The sequence below is a fragment of the Ranitomeya imitator genome, chromosome 4 (genome assembly GCF_032444005.1).
Source record: "Ranitomeya imitator isolate aRanImi1 chromosome 4, aRanImi1.pri, whole genome shotgun sequence".
Classification (NCBI taxonomy): domain Eukaryota; kingdom Metazoa; phylum Chordata; class Amphibia; order Anura; family Dendrobatidae; genus Ranitomeya; species Ranitomeya imitator.
Window position 1 is genome coordinate 429,993,046 of NC_091285.1, and position 16,003 is coordinate 430,009,048.

At 40.3% G+C, this 16,003-nt stretch overlaps 1 protein-coding gene across 2 annotated transcripts in view; it reads right to left on the bottom strand.

Moving 5' to 3' along the window:
- The window catches only part of SCAPER (S-phase cyclin A associated protein in the ER), a 419,051-nt gene that overhangs the window by 301,345 nt on the left and 101,703 nt on the right, over positions 1-16,003 (bottom strand). The window contains exon 9 of one of the 2 annotated variants that reach the window (XM_069765538.1): positions 15,706-15,900. In XM_069765538.1, coding sequence (XP_069621639.1) covers positions 15,706-15,900 — 195 coding nt within the window. Of the gene's footprint in view, positions 1-15,687; positions 15,901-16,003 lie in introns of both variants that reach the window. The other variant, XM_069765539.1, reaches the window with a different exon arrangement.

Sequence of the window (16,003 nt, forward strand, 5' to 3'; positions counted from 1 at the left end):
CATCTTCCATATAGAGAAGTCACATCATCTTCCCTATAGAGAAGTCACATCATCTTCCCTATAGAGAAGTCACATCATCTTCCATATAGAGAAGTCACATCATCTTCCCTGTAGAGAAGTCACATCATCTTCCCTGTAGAGAAGTCACATCATCTTCCATATAGAGAAGTCATATCATCTTCCCTATAGAGAAGTCATATCATCTTCCCTATAGAGAAGTCACATCATCTTCTCTATAGAGAAGTCACATCATCTTCCCTGTAGACAAGTCACATCATCTTCCCTATAGAGAAGTCACATCATCTTCCATATAGAGAAGTCACATCATCTTCTCTATAGAGAAGTCACATCATCTTCCCTATAGAGAAGTCACATCTTCTCTATAGAGAAGTCACATCATCTTCCCTGTAGAGAAGTCACATCATCTTCCCTGTAGAGAAGTCACATCATCTTCCCTATAGAGAAGTCACATCATCTTCCATATAGAGAAGTCACATCATCTTCTCTATAGAGAAGTCACACCATCTTCCCTATAGAGAAGTCACATCATCTTCCCTGTAGAGAAGTCACATCATCTTCCCTGTAGAGAAGTCACATCATCTTCCCTATAGAGAAGTCACATCATCTTCCCTGTAGAGAAGTCACATCATCTTCCCTGTAGAGAAGTCACATCTTCTCTATAGAGAAGTCACATCATCTTCCCTGTAGAGAAGTCACATCATCTTCCCTATAGAGAAGTCACATCATCTTCCATATAGAGAAGTCACATCATCTTCTCTATAGAGAAGTCACATCATCTTCCCTATAGAGAAGTCACATCATCTTCCCTGTAGAGAAGTCACATCATCTTCCCTGTAGAGAAGTCACATCATCTTCCCTATAGAGAAGTCACATCATCTTCCCTGTAGAGAAGTCACATCATCTTCCCTATAGAGAAGTCACATCATCTTCCATACTGTATAGAGAAGTCACATCATCTTCCACATAAAGAAGTCACATCATCTTCCCTATAGAGAAGTCACATCATCTTCCATATAGAGAAGTCATATTATCTTCCATATAGAGAAGTCACATCATCTTCCCTATAGAGAAGTCACATCATCTTCCCTATAGAGAAGTCACATCATCTTCCCTATAGAGAAGTCACATCATCTTCCCTATAGAGAAGTCACATCATCTTCCCTATAGAGAAGTCACATCATCTTCCCTGTAGAGAAGTCACATCATCTTCCCTGTAGAGAAGTCACATCATCTTCCCTGTAGAGAAGTCACATCATCTTCCCTATAGAGAAGTCACATCATCTTCCATATAGAGAAGTCACATCATCTTCTCTATAGAGAAGTCACATCATCTTCCCTATAGAGAAGTCACATCATCTTCCCTATAGAGAAGTCACATCATCTTCCCTGTAGAGAAGTCACATCATCTTCCCTGTAGAGAAGTCACATCATCTTCCCTGTAGAGAAGTCACATCATCTTCCCTATAGAGAAGTCACATCATCTTCCCTATAGAGAAGTCACATCATCTTCCCTATAGAGAAGTCACATCATCTTCCCTATAGAGAAGTCACATCATCTTCCCTGTAGAGAAGTCACATCATCTTCCCTATAGAGAAGTCACATCATCTTCCATACTGTATAGAGAAGTCACATAATCTTCCCTATTGAGAAGTCACATCATCTTCCCTATAGAGAAGTCACATCATCTTCCCTATAGAGAAGTCACATCATCTTCCATATAGAGAAGTCACATCATCTTCCCTATAGAGAAGTCACATCATCTTCCCTATAGAGAAGTCACATCATCTTCCCTATAGAGAAGTCACATCATCTTCCCTATAGAGAAGTCACATCATCTTCCCTATAGAGAAGTCACATCATCTTCCCTATAGAGAAGTCATATCATCTTCCCTATAGAGAAGTCATATCATCTTCCCTATAGAGAAGTAATATCATCTTCCCTATAGAGAAGTCATATCATCTTCCCTATAGAGAAGTCATATCATCTTCCCTGTAGAGAAGTCACATCATCTTCCCTGTAGAGAAGTCACATCATCTTCCATACTGTATAGAGAAGTCACATCATCTTCCCTATAGATAAGTCACATCATCTTCCCTATAGAGAAGTCACATCATCTTCCATATAGAGAAGTCACATCATCTTCCCTATAGAGAAGTCACATCATCGTCCCTGTAGAGAAGTCACATCATCTTCCCTGTAGAGAAGTCACATCATCTTCCCTATAGAGAAGTCACATCATCTTCCATATAGAGAAGTCACATCATCTTCTCTATAGAGAAGTCACATCATCTTCCCTATAGAGAAGTCACACCATCTTCCATATAGAGAAGTCAAATCATCTTCTCTATAGAGAAGTCACATCATCTTCCCTATAGAGAAGTCACATCTTCTCTATAGAGAAGTCATATCATCTTCCCTATAGAGAAGTCATATCATCTTCCCTATAGAGAAGTCACATCATCTTCCATATAGAGAAGTCACATCATCTTCCATATAGAGAAGTCACATCATCTTCTCTATAGAGAAGTCACATCATCTTCCCTATAGAGAAGTCACATCTTCTCTATAGAGAAGTCACATCATCTTCCCTATAGAGAAGTCACATCATCTTCCCTATAGAGAAGTCACATCATCTTCCATATAGAGAAGTCACATCATCTTCCCTATAGAGAAGTCACATCATCTTCCCTGTAGAGAAGTCACATCATCTTCCCTGTAGAGAAGTCACATCATCTTCCCTATAGAGAAGTCACATCATCTTCCATATAGAGAAGTCACATCATCTTCCATATAGAGAAGTCATATCATCTTCCCTATAGAGAAGTCACATCATCTTCCCTATAGAGAAGTCACATCATCTTCCCTGTAGAGAAGTCACATCATCTTCCCTGTAGAGAAGTCACATCATCTTCCATATAGAGAAGTCAAATCATCTTCTCTATAGAGAAGTCACATCATCTTCCCTATAGAGAAGTCACATCTTCTCTATAGAGAAGTCACATCATCTTCCCTATAGAGAAGTCACATCATCTTCCCTGTAGAGAAGTCACATCATCTTCCCTGTAGAGAAGTCACATCATCTTCCCTATAGAGAAGTCACATCATCTTCCCTATAGAGAAGTCACATCATCTTCCCTATAGAGAAGTCACATCATCTTCCCTATAGAGAAGTCACATCATCTTCCCTGTAGAGAAGTCACATCATCTTCCCTATAGAGAAGTCACATCATCTTCCATACTGTATAGAGAAGTCACATAATCTTCCCTATTGAGAAGTCACATCATCTTCCACATAAAGAAGTCACATCATCTTCCCTATAGAGAAGTCACATCATCTTCCCTATAGAGAAGTCACATCATCTTCCATATAGAGAAGTCATATCATCTTCCCTATAGAGAAGTCACATCATCTTCCCTATAGAGAAGTCACATCATCTTCCCTATAGAGAAGTCACATCATCTTCCCTATAGAGAAGTCATATCATCTTCCCTATAGAGAAGTCATATCATCTTCCCTATAGAGAAGTAATATCATCTTCCCTATAGAGAAGTCATATCATCTTCCCTATAGAGAAGTCATATCATCTTCCCTGTAGAGAAGTCATATCATCTTCCCTATAGAGAAGTCACATCATCTTCCCTATAGAGAAGTCATATCATCTTCCCTATAGAGAAGTCACATCATCTTCCATATAGAGAAGTCACACCATCTTCCCTGTAGAGAAGTCACATCATCTTCCCTATAGAGAAGTCACATCATCTTCCATATAGAGAAGTCACATCATCTTCCCTATAGAGAAGTCACATCATCTTCCCTATAGAGAAGTCACATCATCTTCCCTGTAGAGAAGACACATCATCTTCCCTGTAGAGAAGTCACATCATCTTCCCTGTAGAGAAGTCACATCATCTTCCATATAGAGAAGTCACATCATCTTCTCTATAGAGAAGTCACATCATCTTCCCTATAGAGAAGTCACATCATCTTCCCTATAGAGAAGTCACATCATCTTCCCTATAGAGAAGTCAAATCATCTTCCCTATAGAGAAGTCACATCATCTTCCCTGTAGAGAAGTCACATCATCTTCCCTGTAGAGAAGTCACATCATCTTCCCTGTAGAGAAGTCACATCATCTTCCCTATAGATTAGACACATCATCTTCCATATAGAGAAGTCACATCATCTTCTCTATAGAGAAGTCACATCATCTTCCCTATAGAGAAGTCACATCATCTTCCCTATAGAGAAGTCACATCATCTTCCCTATAGAGAAGTCACATCATCTTCCCTATAGAGAAGTCACATCATCTTCCCTATAGATTAGACACATCATCTTCCATATAGAGAAGTCACATCATCTTCTCTATAGAGAAGTCACATCATCTTCCCTATAGAGAAGTCACATCTTCTCTATAGAGAAGTCACATCATCTTCCCTATAGAGAAGTCACATCATCTTCCCTATAGAGAAGTCACATCATCTTCCCTGTAGAGAAGTCACATCATCTTCCCTGTAGAGAAGTCACATCATCTTCCCTATAGAGAAGTCACATCATCTTCCCTATAGAGAAGTCACATCTTCCCTATAGAGAAGTCACATCATCTTCCATATAGAGAAGTCACATCATCTTCCCTATAGAGAAGTCACATCATCTTCCCTGTAGAGAAGTCACATCATCTTCCCTATAGAGAAGTCACATCATCTTCCATATAGAGAAGTCACATCATCTTCTCTATAGAGAAGTCACATCATCTTCCCTATAGAGAAGTCACATCATCTTCCATATAGAGAAGTCACATCATCTTCTCTATAGAGAAGTCACATCATCTTCCCTATAGAGAAGTCACATCTTCTCTATAGAGAAGTCATATCATCTTCCCTATAGAGAAGTCATATCATCTTCCCTATAGAGAAGTCACATCATCTTCCGTATAGAGAAGTCACATCATCTTCCCTATAGAGAAGTCACACCATCTTCCCTATAGAGAAGTCACATCATCTTCCCTATAGAGAAGTCACATCATCTTCCATATAGAGAAGTCACATCATCTTCCCTATAGAGAAGTCACATCATCTTCCCTGTAGAGAAGACACATCATCTTCCCTGTAGAGAAGTCACATCATCTTCCCTATAGAGAAGTCACATCATCTTCCATATAGAGAAGTCACATCATCTTCTCTATAGAGAAGTCACATCATCTTCCCTATAGAGAAGTCACATCATCTTCCCTATAGAGAAGTCACATCATCTTCCCTATAGAGAAGTCACATCTTCTCTATAGAGAAGTCACATCATCTTCCCTATAGAGAAGTCACATCATCTTCCCTATAGAGAAGTCACATCATCTTCCCTATAGAGAAGTCACATCATCTTCCCTATAGAGAAGTCACATCATCTTCCCTATAGAGAAGTCACATCATCTTCCCTGTAGAGAAGTCACATCATCTTCCCTATAGAGAAGTCACATCATCTTCCATACTGTATAGAGAAGTCACATAATCTTCCCTATTGAGAAGTCACATCATCTTCCCTATAGAGAAGTCACATCATCTTCCCTATAGAGAAGTCACATCATCTTCCCTATAGAGAAGTCACATCATCTTCCCTAGAGAAGTCACATCATCTTCCCTATAGAGAAGTCACATCATCTTCCCTATAGAGAAGTCATATCATCTTCCCTATAGAGAAGTCATATCATCTTCCCTATAGAGAAGCCATATCATCTTCCCTGTAGATAAGTCACATCATCTCCCCTATAGAGAAGTCACATCATCTTCCATACTGTATAGAGAAGTCACATCATCTTCCCTATAGAGAAGTCACATCATCTTCCATATAGAGAAGTCACATCATCTTCCCTATAGAGAAGTCACATCATCTTCCATATAGAGAAGTCACATCATCTTCCCTATAGAGAAGTCACACCATCTTCCCTATAGAGAAGTCACATCATCTTCCATATAGAGAAGTCACATCATCTTCCCTATAGAGAAGTCACATCATCTTCCCTATAGAGAAGTCACATCATCTTCACTGTAGAGAAGTCACATCATCTTCTCTGTAGAGAAGTCACATCATCTTCTCTGTAGAGAAGTCACATCATCTTCCATATAGAGAAGTCACATCATCTTCTCTATAGAGAAGTCACATCATCTTCCCTGTAGAGAAGTCACATCATCTTCCCTATAGAGAAGTCACATCATCTTCCATATAGAGAAGTCACATCATCTTCTCTATAGAGAAGTCACATCATCTTCCCTATAGAGAAGTCACATCATCTTCCCTATAGAGAAGTCACATCATCTTCACTGTAGAGAAGTCACATCATCTTCCCTATAGAGAAGTCACATCATCTTCACTGTAGAGAAGTCACATCATCTTCCCTGTAGAGAAGTCACATCATCTTCACTGTAGAGAAGTCACATCATCTTCCCTATAGAGAAGTCACATCATCTTCACTGTAGAGAAGTCACATCATCTTCCCTGTAGAGAAGTCACATCATCTTCTCTGTAGAGAAGTCACATCATCTTCCATATAGAGAAGTCACATCATCTTCCCTATAGAGAAGTCACATCATCTTCACTGTAGAGAAGTCACATCATCTTCTCTGTAGAGAAGTCACATCATCTTCTCTGTAGAGAAGTCACATCATCTTCCATATAGAGAAGTCACATCATCTTCTCTATAGAGAAGTCACATCATCTTCCCTGTAGAGAAGTCACATCATCTTCCCTATAGAGAAGTCACATCATCTTCCATATAGAGAAGTCACATCATCTTCCATATAGAGAAGTCACATAATCTTCCCTATAGAGAAGTCACATCATCTTCCCTATAGAGAAGTCACATCTTCTCTATAGAGAAGTCACATCATCTTCCCTATAGAGAAGTCACATCATCTTCCCTATAGAGAAGTCACATCATCTTCCCTGTAGAGAAGTCACATCATCTTCCCTATAGAGAAGTCACATCATCTTCCACATAAAGAAGTCACATCATCTTCCCTATAGAGAAGTCACATCATCTTCCCTATAGAGGTCACATCTTCCATATAGAGAAGTCACATCATCTTCCATATAGAGAAGTCACATCATCTTCCCTATAGAGAAGTCACATCATCTTCCATATAGAGAAGTCACATTATCTTCCCTATAGAGAGGTCACATCATCTTCCCTATAGAGAGGTCACATCATCTTCCCTATAGAGAAGTCATATCCTCTTCCCTATAGAGAAGTCACATCATCTTCCCTATAGAGAAGTCACATCATCTTCCCTATAGAGAAGTCATATCCTCTTCCCTATAGAGAAGTCACATCATCTTCCCTATGGAGAGGTCACATCATCTTCCCTATAGAGAAGTCACATCATCTTCCCTATAGAGAAGTCACATCATCTTCCCTATAGAGAAGTCACATCATCTTCACTGTAGAGAAGTCACATCATCTTCCCTATAGAGAAATCACATCATCTTCACTGTAGAGAAGGCACATCATCTTCCCTGTAGAGAAGTCACATCATCTTCCCTATAGAGAAGTCACATCATCTTCCCTATAGAGAAGTCACATCTTCTCTATAGAGAAGTCACATCATCTTCCCTATAGAGAAGTCACATCATCTTCCCTATAGAGAAGTCACATCATCTTCCCTATAGAGAAGTCACATCATCTTCCCTGTAGAGAAGTCACATCATCTTCCATACTGTATAGAGAAGTCACATAATCTTCCCTATTGAGAAGTCACATCATCTTCCCTATAGAAAAGTCACATCATCTTCCATATAGAGAAGTCATATCATCTTCCCTATAGAGAAGTCACATCATCTTCCCTATAGAGAAGTCACATCATCTTCCCTAGAGAAGTCACATCATCTTCCTTATAGAGAAGTCACATCATCTTCCCTATAGAGAAGTCATATCATCTTCCCTATAGAGAAGTCACATCATCTTCCCTAGAGAAGTCACATCATCTTCCCTATAGAGAAGTCACATCATCTTCCCTATAGAGAAGTCATATCATCTTCCCTATAGAGAAGTCATATCATCTTCCCTATAGAGAAGTCATATCATCTTCCCTATAGAGAAGTCATATCATCTTCCCTGTAGAGAAGTCACATCATCTTCCCTATAGAGAAGTCACATCATCTTCCCTATAGAGAAGTCACATCATCTTCCATATAGAGAAGTCATATCATCTTCCCTATAGAGAAGTCACATCATCTTCCATATAGAGAAGTCACATCATCTTCCCTATAGAGAAGTCACACCATCTTCCCTATAGAGAAGTCACATCATCTTCCCTATAGAGAAGTCACATCATCTTCCCTGTAGAGAAGTCACATCATCTTCCCTATAGAGAAGTCAGATCATCTTCACTGTAGAGAAGTCACATCATCTTCCCTGTAGAGAAGTCACATCATCTTCTCTGTAGAGAAGTCACATCATCTTCCCTATAGAGAAGTCACACCATCTTCCCTATAGAGAAGTCACATCATCTTCCCTATAGAGAAGTCACATCTTCACTGTAGAGAAGTGACATCATCTTCCCTATAGAGAAGTCAGATCATCTTCACTGTAGAGAAGTCACATCATCTTCCCTGTAGAGAAGTCACATCATCTTCTCTGTAGAGAAGTCACATCATCTTCCATATAGAGAAGTCACATCATCTTCTCTATAGAGAAGTCACATCATCTTCCCTGTAGAGAAGTCACATCATCTTCCCTATAGAGAAGTCACATCATCTTCCATATAGAGAAGTCACATCATCTTCTCTATAGAGAAGTCACATCATCTTCCCTATAGAGAAGTCACATAATCTTCCCTATAGAGAAGTCACATCTTCTCTATAGAGAAGTCACATCATCTTCCCTATAGAGAAGTCACATCATCTTCCCTATAGAGAAGTCACATCATCTTCCCTATAGAGAAGTCACATCATCTTCCCTGTAGAGAAGTCACATCATCTTCCCTATAGAGAAGTCACATCATCTTCCCTATAGAGAAGTCACATCTTCTCTATAGAGAAGTCACATCATCTTCCCTATAGAGAAGTCACATCATCTTCCCTATAGAGAAGTCACATCATCTTCCCTATAGATAAGTCACATCATCTTCCCTGTAGAGAAGTCACATCATCTTCCATACTGTATAGAGAAGTCACATAATCTTCCCTATTGAGAAGTCACATCATCTTCCCTATAGAAAAGTCACATCATCTTCCATATAGAGAAGTCATATCATCTTCCCTATAGAGAAGTCACATCATCTTCCCTATAGAGAAGTCACATCATCTTCCCTAGAGAAGTCACATCATCTTCCTTATAGAGAAGTCACATCATCTTCCCTATAGAGAAGTCATATCATCTTCCCTATAGAGAAGTCACATCATCTTCCCTAGAGAAGTCACATCATCTTCCCTATAGAGAAGTCACATCATCTTCCCTATAGAGAAGTCATATCATCTTCCCTATAGAGAAGTCATATCATCTTCCCTATAGAGAAGTCATATCATCTTCCCTATAGAGAAGTCATATCATCTTCCCTGTAGAGAAGTCACATCATCTTCCCTATAGAGAAGTCACATCATCTTCCCTATAGAGAAGTCACATCATCTTCCATATAGAGAAGTCATATCATCTTCCCTATAGAGAAGTCACATCATCTTCCATATAGAGAAGTCACATCATCTTCCCTATAGAGAAGTCACACCATCTTCCCTATAGAGAAGTCACATCATCTTCCCTATAGAGAAGTCACATCATCTTCCCTGTAGAGAAGTCACATCATCTTCCCTATAGAGAAGTCAGATCATCTTCACTGTAGAGAAGTCACATCATCTTCCCTGTAGAGAAGTCACATCATCTTCTCTGTAGAGAAGTCACATCATCTTCCCTATAGAGAAGTCACACCATCTTCCCTATAGAGAAGTCACATCATCTTCCCTATAGAGAAGTCACATCTTCACTGTAGAGAAGTGACATCATCTTCCCTATAGAGAAGTCAGATCATCTTCACTGTAGAGAAGTCACATCATCTTCCCTGTAGAGAAGTCACATCATCTTCTCTGTAGAGAAGTCACATCATCTTCCATATAGAGAAGTCACATCATCTTCTCTATAGAGAAGTCACATCATCTTCCCTGTAGAGAAGTCACATCATCTTCCCTATAGAGAAGTCACATCATCTTCCATATAGAGAAGTCACATCATCTTCTCTATAGAGAAGTCACATCATCTTCCCTATAGAGAAGTCACATAATCTTCCCTATAGAGAAGTCACATCTTCTCTATAGAGAAGTCACATCATCTTCCCTATAGAGAAGTCACATCATCTTCCCTATAGAGAAGTCACATCATCTTCCCTATAGAGAAGTCACATCATCTTCCCTGTAGAGAAGTCACATCATCTTCCCTATAGAGAAGTCACATCATCTTCCACATAAAGAAGTCACATCATCTTCCATATAGAGAAGTCACATCATCTTCCCTATAGAGAAGTCACATCATCTTCCATATAGAGAAGTCACATCATCTTCCCTATAGAGAAGTCACATCATCTTCCCTATAGAGAGGTCACATCATCTTCCCTATAGAGAAGTCACATCATCTTCCCTATAGAGAAGTCATATCATCTTCCCTATAGAGAAGTCACATCATCTTCCCTGTGGAGAGGTCACATCATCTTCCCTATAGAGAAGTCACATCATCTTCCCTATAGAGAAGTCACATCATCTTCCCTATAGAGAAGTCACATCATCTTCCCTATAGAGAAGTCACATCATCTTCCATATAGAGAAGTCACATCATCACAATGGCACCTGCACTGTATGCACATAGTACAAAAGCCATTACACAGTCACAGATAAACTGCGACAACGCCATGAAAGTGGTATATTACTGTCATATCATATATATCATATATATATATATATATATATATATATATATCATATGACCTACAAGCAACACCCGACAGCACATGCAGGGGCAGAATGATGCAGCCACACATGCCACATGGACGCCATGCTGTGCCATACAGTAAGGGACTGTCCTATTAGGACACACAAAGGAAGACAACATGGTCATGCCGTAGTTTATGATGCCTTACAACGTCTCTATTTTTAAAAACATTTTGGTAGAATTATTAAAGGCAATCTATCATCTAATCTGAGAGCAGCATAATGTAGGGACAGAGACCCGGATTTAGCACTGCATTGTGCTGTTTGTTGAAGATTCACTAAAATCACTGCTTTATCAGCAGATTATTATTAGAAGACTAGTAAACCTGCTGCCATATAGTCATCCAGATTAAAGGGCTCTGTATAGCCCCACCACTGATTGGTAGCTTTCTGGCTATGCACAGTGTACTCACAAAATCGCCAATCAGTGGTGTGGATGGAGTTATACACATCTCAGCACTCAGATCTGCAGCAGAAAAAAATAGTGATTTTATCAAAACTACAGTAAAAAGCCCAGTAAGTGATACATCACTGGAATAAGGGTCTATGCCTGGAAATCACTGCTCTCAGAGGATATAGCAAAACCTAGCGACAGATTCTCTGTATAAACATGCCAGAGATTTCACAATTAACTTTACTTGTCAGTTTAAAACATGTAATCTGGAGAATTTTTTTTTCCCACCAGGGATGTGGAGTCCAAGTCGACAGATATACCAATAAATGTTCAAAATTAACATATTAATTACATGACTATTTTGTTAAATGTATGGCATACATATGAAGGTAAAGAAAAGCCTGACTACAGTAAATTTATTATTACCAATTATACATGAGCTTTTCTAAGTGGACCTGTCACCCGATTTAAGAACAGGAACAGCATACATTAATAAATATACCTGTTAGACCTGAGGAGAATAGTGTACTCACTCTGAAAATCCATGGAAGAATGGCTGTGTAACACTTTGTGAAAGTTACCCTGCCTAATATTAAAATGAGGATTTTGTGACTTCAGATTTTACTATAAAATCAATCATGTCAATATCAGGAATATAAAGCCATTGTTACATAGGTTTTTCAGTGTAAGACCACCAGAGTCACCAGGTCTAAGTGTGTATAGTGAAATCTATAGACAGATTTGCCTTAAGAAGAAGCCAAAGTGTTAAAAAATAGAGTCGTCGGACGTTTGGCTACAAACTCCACAGCCATGCTTTCCAGCTTCACAGCAAAAAATACATGAAGTGCGTCTCGATGGCACAGCCATAATTTATACTGGCTGCACAGGACACACAACGCTATCTAATGACAGATATGGCCATGACTATGGGGAGTGAAGAACGATCACCTACTAAATACCATGGTCCTGATCCATCTCTCACGCCATAATTCTGTGGAAAAGCTTTGAAACGTCACAAAATGTAAACGCAACTTGGAGTTGCGCCAACATTTTTCGACTTTTTGTGTCTTCAAACCAGTTTCTCCCAGTTCCAAAAAAATGTAGCTGGGACAAGTCAGGGGTGTGCGTGACATCTCTGCTCGTGTAAGCATGACAAACGGTGGCGTTCCATACCCCTGAAAGATCACTCCAGTCTGACGGTTTTCACAACGGTCTTGATGATGGGATGTGCTGGAGTCAGACGTTCCCGATTCATGAATCTCGAGCATCTGAGGAGTGGTGTGACGTCTCCCTGCAGTTAAAGACTGGAGTGGGATATCTGGCGTAGCGCACACTCATTCATGAACCGGGAATGTCCAACTCCAGCACAACCCAACATCAAGACCCGCATGAAAAAAAACTGGTCATGACGACTCAAAACTAGAAAACAGATTCAGTTGTATGATTCAGAGTGGAAGAAAACAATTTGCAGGATCCCAAACAATTGCCACGTCGGTAGCCAAAGGCGGTCACGCCAGAGCACTGCGAACTTCCTACTACCTGCCGGCTTCCAGGGTGCCGTTTATGACTAGTAGGAAGGGCATAATGTTCTGATCAGAAGAGGCGCCCAGAAGTCCGGCAGGTATTGGGAAGCTTGTGACACTTTGCTCCACAGGACACCAGTGCTGGTCAGATCTATAAACCTACTGCTCAGAATTCTGCAAAACTTGCAAATTCATAAGATATATATATACAGTGGGGCAAAAAAGTATTTAGTCAGTCACCAATAGTGCAAGTTCCACCACTTAAAAAGATGAGAGACGTCTGTAATTTACATCATAGGTAGATCTCAACTATGGGAGACAAACTGAGAAAAAAAAATCCAGAAAATCACATTGTCTGTTTTTTTAACATTTTATTTGCATATTATGGTGGAAAATAAGTATTTGGTCAGAAACAAACAATCAAGATTTCTGGCTCTCACAGACCTGTAACTTCTTCTTTAAGAGTCTCCTCTTTCCTCCACTCATTACCTGTAGTAATGGCACCTGTTTAAACTTGTTATCAGTATAAAAAGACACCTGTGCACACCCTCAAACAGTCTGACTCCAAACTCCACTATGGTGAAGACCAAAGAGCTGTCAAAGGACACCAGAAACAAAATTGTAGCCCTGCACCAGGCTGGGAAGACTGAATCTGCAATAGCCAACCAGCTTGGAGTGAAGAAATCAACAGTGGGAGCAATAATTAGAAAATGGAAGACATACAAGACCACTGATAATCTCCCTCGATCTGGGGCTCCACGCAAAATCCCACCCCGTGGGGTCAGAATGATCACAAGAACGGTGAGCAAAAATCCCAGAACCACACGGGGGGACCTAGTGAATGAACTGCAGAGAGCTGGGACCAATGTAGCAAGGCCTACCATAAGTAACACACTACGCCACCATGGACTCAGATCCTGAAGTGCCAGACGTGTCCCACTGCTTAAGCCAGTACATGTCCGGGCCCGTCTGAAGTTTGCTAGAGAGCATTTGGATGATCCAGAGGAGTTTTGGGAGAATGTCCTATGGTCTGATGAAACCAAACTGGAACTGTTTGGTAGAAACACAACTTGTCGTGTTTGGAGGAAAAAGAATACTGAGTTGAATCCATCAAACACCATACCCACTGTAAAGCATGGTGGTGGAAACATTATGCTTTGGGGCTGTTTCTCTGAAAAGGGGCCAGGACGACTGATCCGGGTACATGAAAGAATGAATGGGGCCATGTATCGTGAGATTTTGAGTGCAAACCTCCTTCCATCAGCAAGGGCATTGAAGATGAAACGTGGCTGGGTCTTTCAACATGACAATGATCCAAAGCACACTGCCAGGGCAACGAAGGAGTGGCTTTGTAAAAAGCATTTCAAGGTCCTGGAGTGGCCTAGCCAGTCTCCAGATCTCAACCCTATAGAAAACCTTTGGAGGGAGTTGAAAGTCCGTGTTGCCAAGCGAAAAGCCAAAAACATCACTGCTCTAGAGGAGATCTGCATGGAGGAATGGGCCAACATACCAACAACAGTGTGTGGCAACCTTACAGAAAACGTTTGACCTCTGTCATTGCCAACAAAGGATATATTACAAAGTATTGAGATGAAATTTTGTTTCTGACCAAATACTTATTTTCCACCATAATATGCAAATAAAATGTTAAAAAAACAGACAATGTGATTTTCTGGATTTTTTTTTCTCAGTTTGTCTCCCATAGTTGAGGTCTACCTATGATGTAAATTACAGACGCCTCTCATCTTTTTAAGTGGTGGAACTTGCACTATTGCTGACTGACTAAATACTTTTTTGCCCCACTGTATATATATATATATATATATATATATATATATATATATACATACATATACACCTAAAAATGTACACACAATGACACGATGTACCGAAAACATGGAAGGTTTTGAAGTTTGTCGCTAGTCTCTCTTTTATACATCTGTAACTACAATGAGGGGAGGCCATTACCTGCTCTGAACAAGTACACCACCAGAAGAAACATAAGAAGAAGACAAGGTTAGGCGCCAGAAGTCAGAAATCCCCAGTCTCATTCCCCTACACATCAGCCACAGTCCAGTCCCAATTTCGGAAACACTGCATTACTATTGTAGAAGGGCGCTTAGGGGGTCTTCACACTTTACGCAACTACAGCGGGTGTTTTTCTGCACCAAAACTGAAAGTGTTCACAGGAAAAATGCTGCTTAGAATTTAGTCGCACATTTTTGATGGCCGTTTTTCACGCATTTATCCCAATAGGTGAAAAGCGCTACAAGAACGGATATGCTGCGTCTTGACACAAAAAAAAACAGTGGGGCTTAAAATAAGTTAAAAGAAAAAAGCATTGTGAGAGTTCAGAAATCTCAGTGATTATGCTGGTACTGTAAAAGGCTGCATATTTATACAAAGCAAATACGTTGTGTAAAATGCCCAGCACAAAGGCCACGTGTGAACATACCCCTAGGGAATCAGGGACCAGAGGGCCACTACTGAAGGCTAAAGCTGGCCACACAATCACATCAGTCATGTCTGCCAGAGACTTATCCTTCTAGGGATCTAAAATATTGTGAAAGTCGCTCGCCTGTAGTTCCATAAAATGTCTACCCATTCTGCGGGCTCTGTAGAAAGGCAGTGAATGGGTGACACTCGCCGGGCACTCAGCACTTTCTAACATCGCAGCTCTTCTTCCCAAGCCGCCCTTCATTCAGTACATCACGTTTTATGGACTGATCCCACACACGGCTACAACTGCCGTAAAAAAAAAAAAAGGAAAAAGATGAAATGTCCTTACCAATTTTCCAGCACTCACGTTTGAAAGGTCCAGATCACTGCTGCTCCTAGCGCCCCCCGCAGGGTTTACAGTGCAGGTGACCTCAGCCTTTCGCTTCTTTGACAAGGGGTCCAGAAACACCACAGGGATGTCCAGGCAGGGCAGCGGCGGGGTCGCCTGTGGCGGAAAGGTTCCTGTGCTCTTCAACTCCTCTAAGGCCCTGTGGACCGTAAACTGCACGGAAAAGCAACAGTGTCAAGTCACAAATGCTACAAGAGACCCATCGGATTTTCTTATGGCAGACTGTTGGCATTTTTTTACTTTTTTCCATTTTACA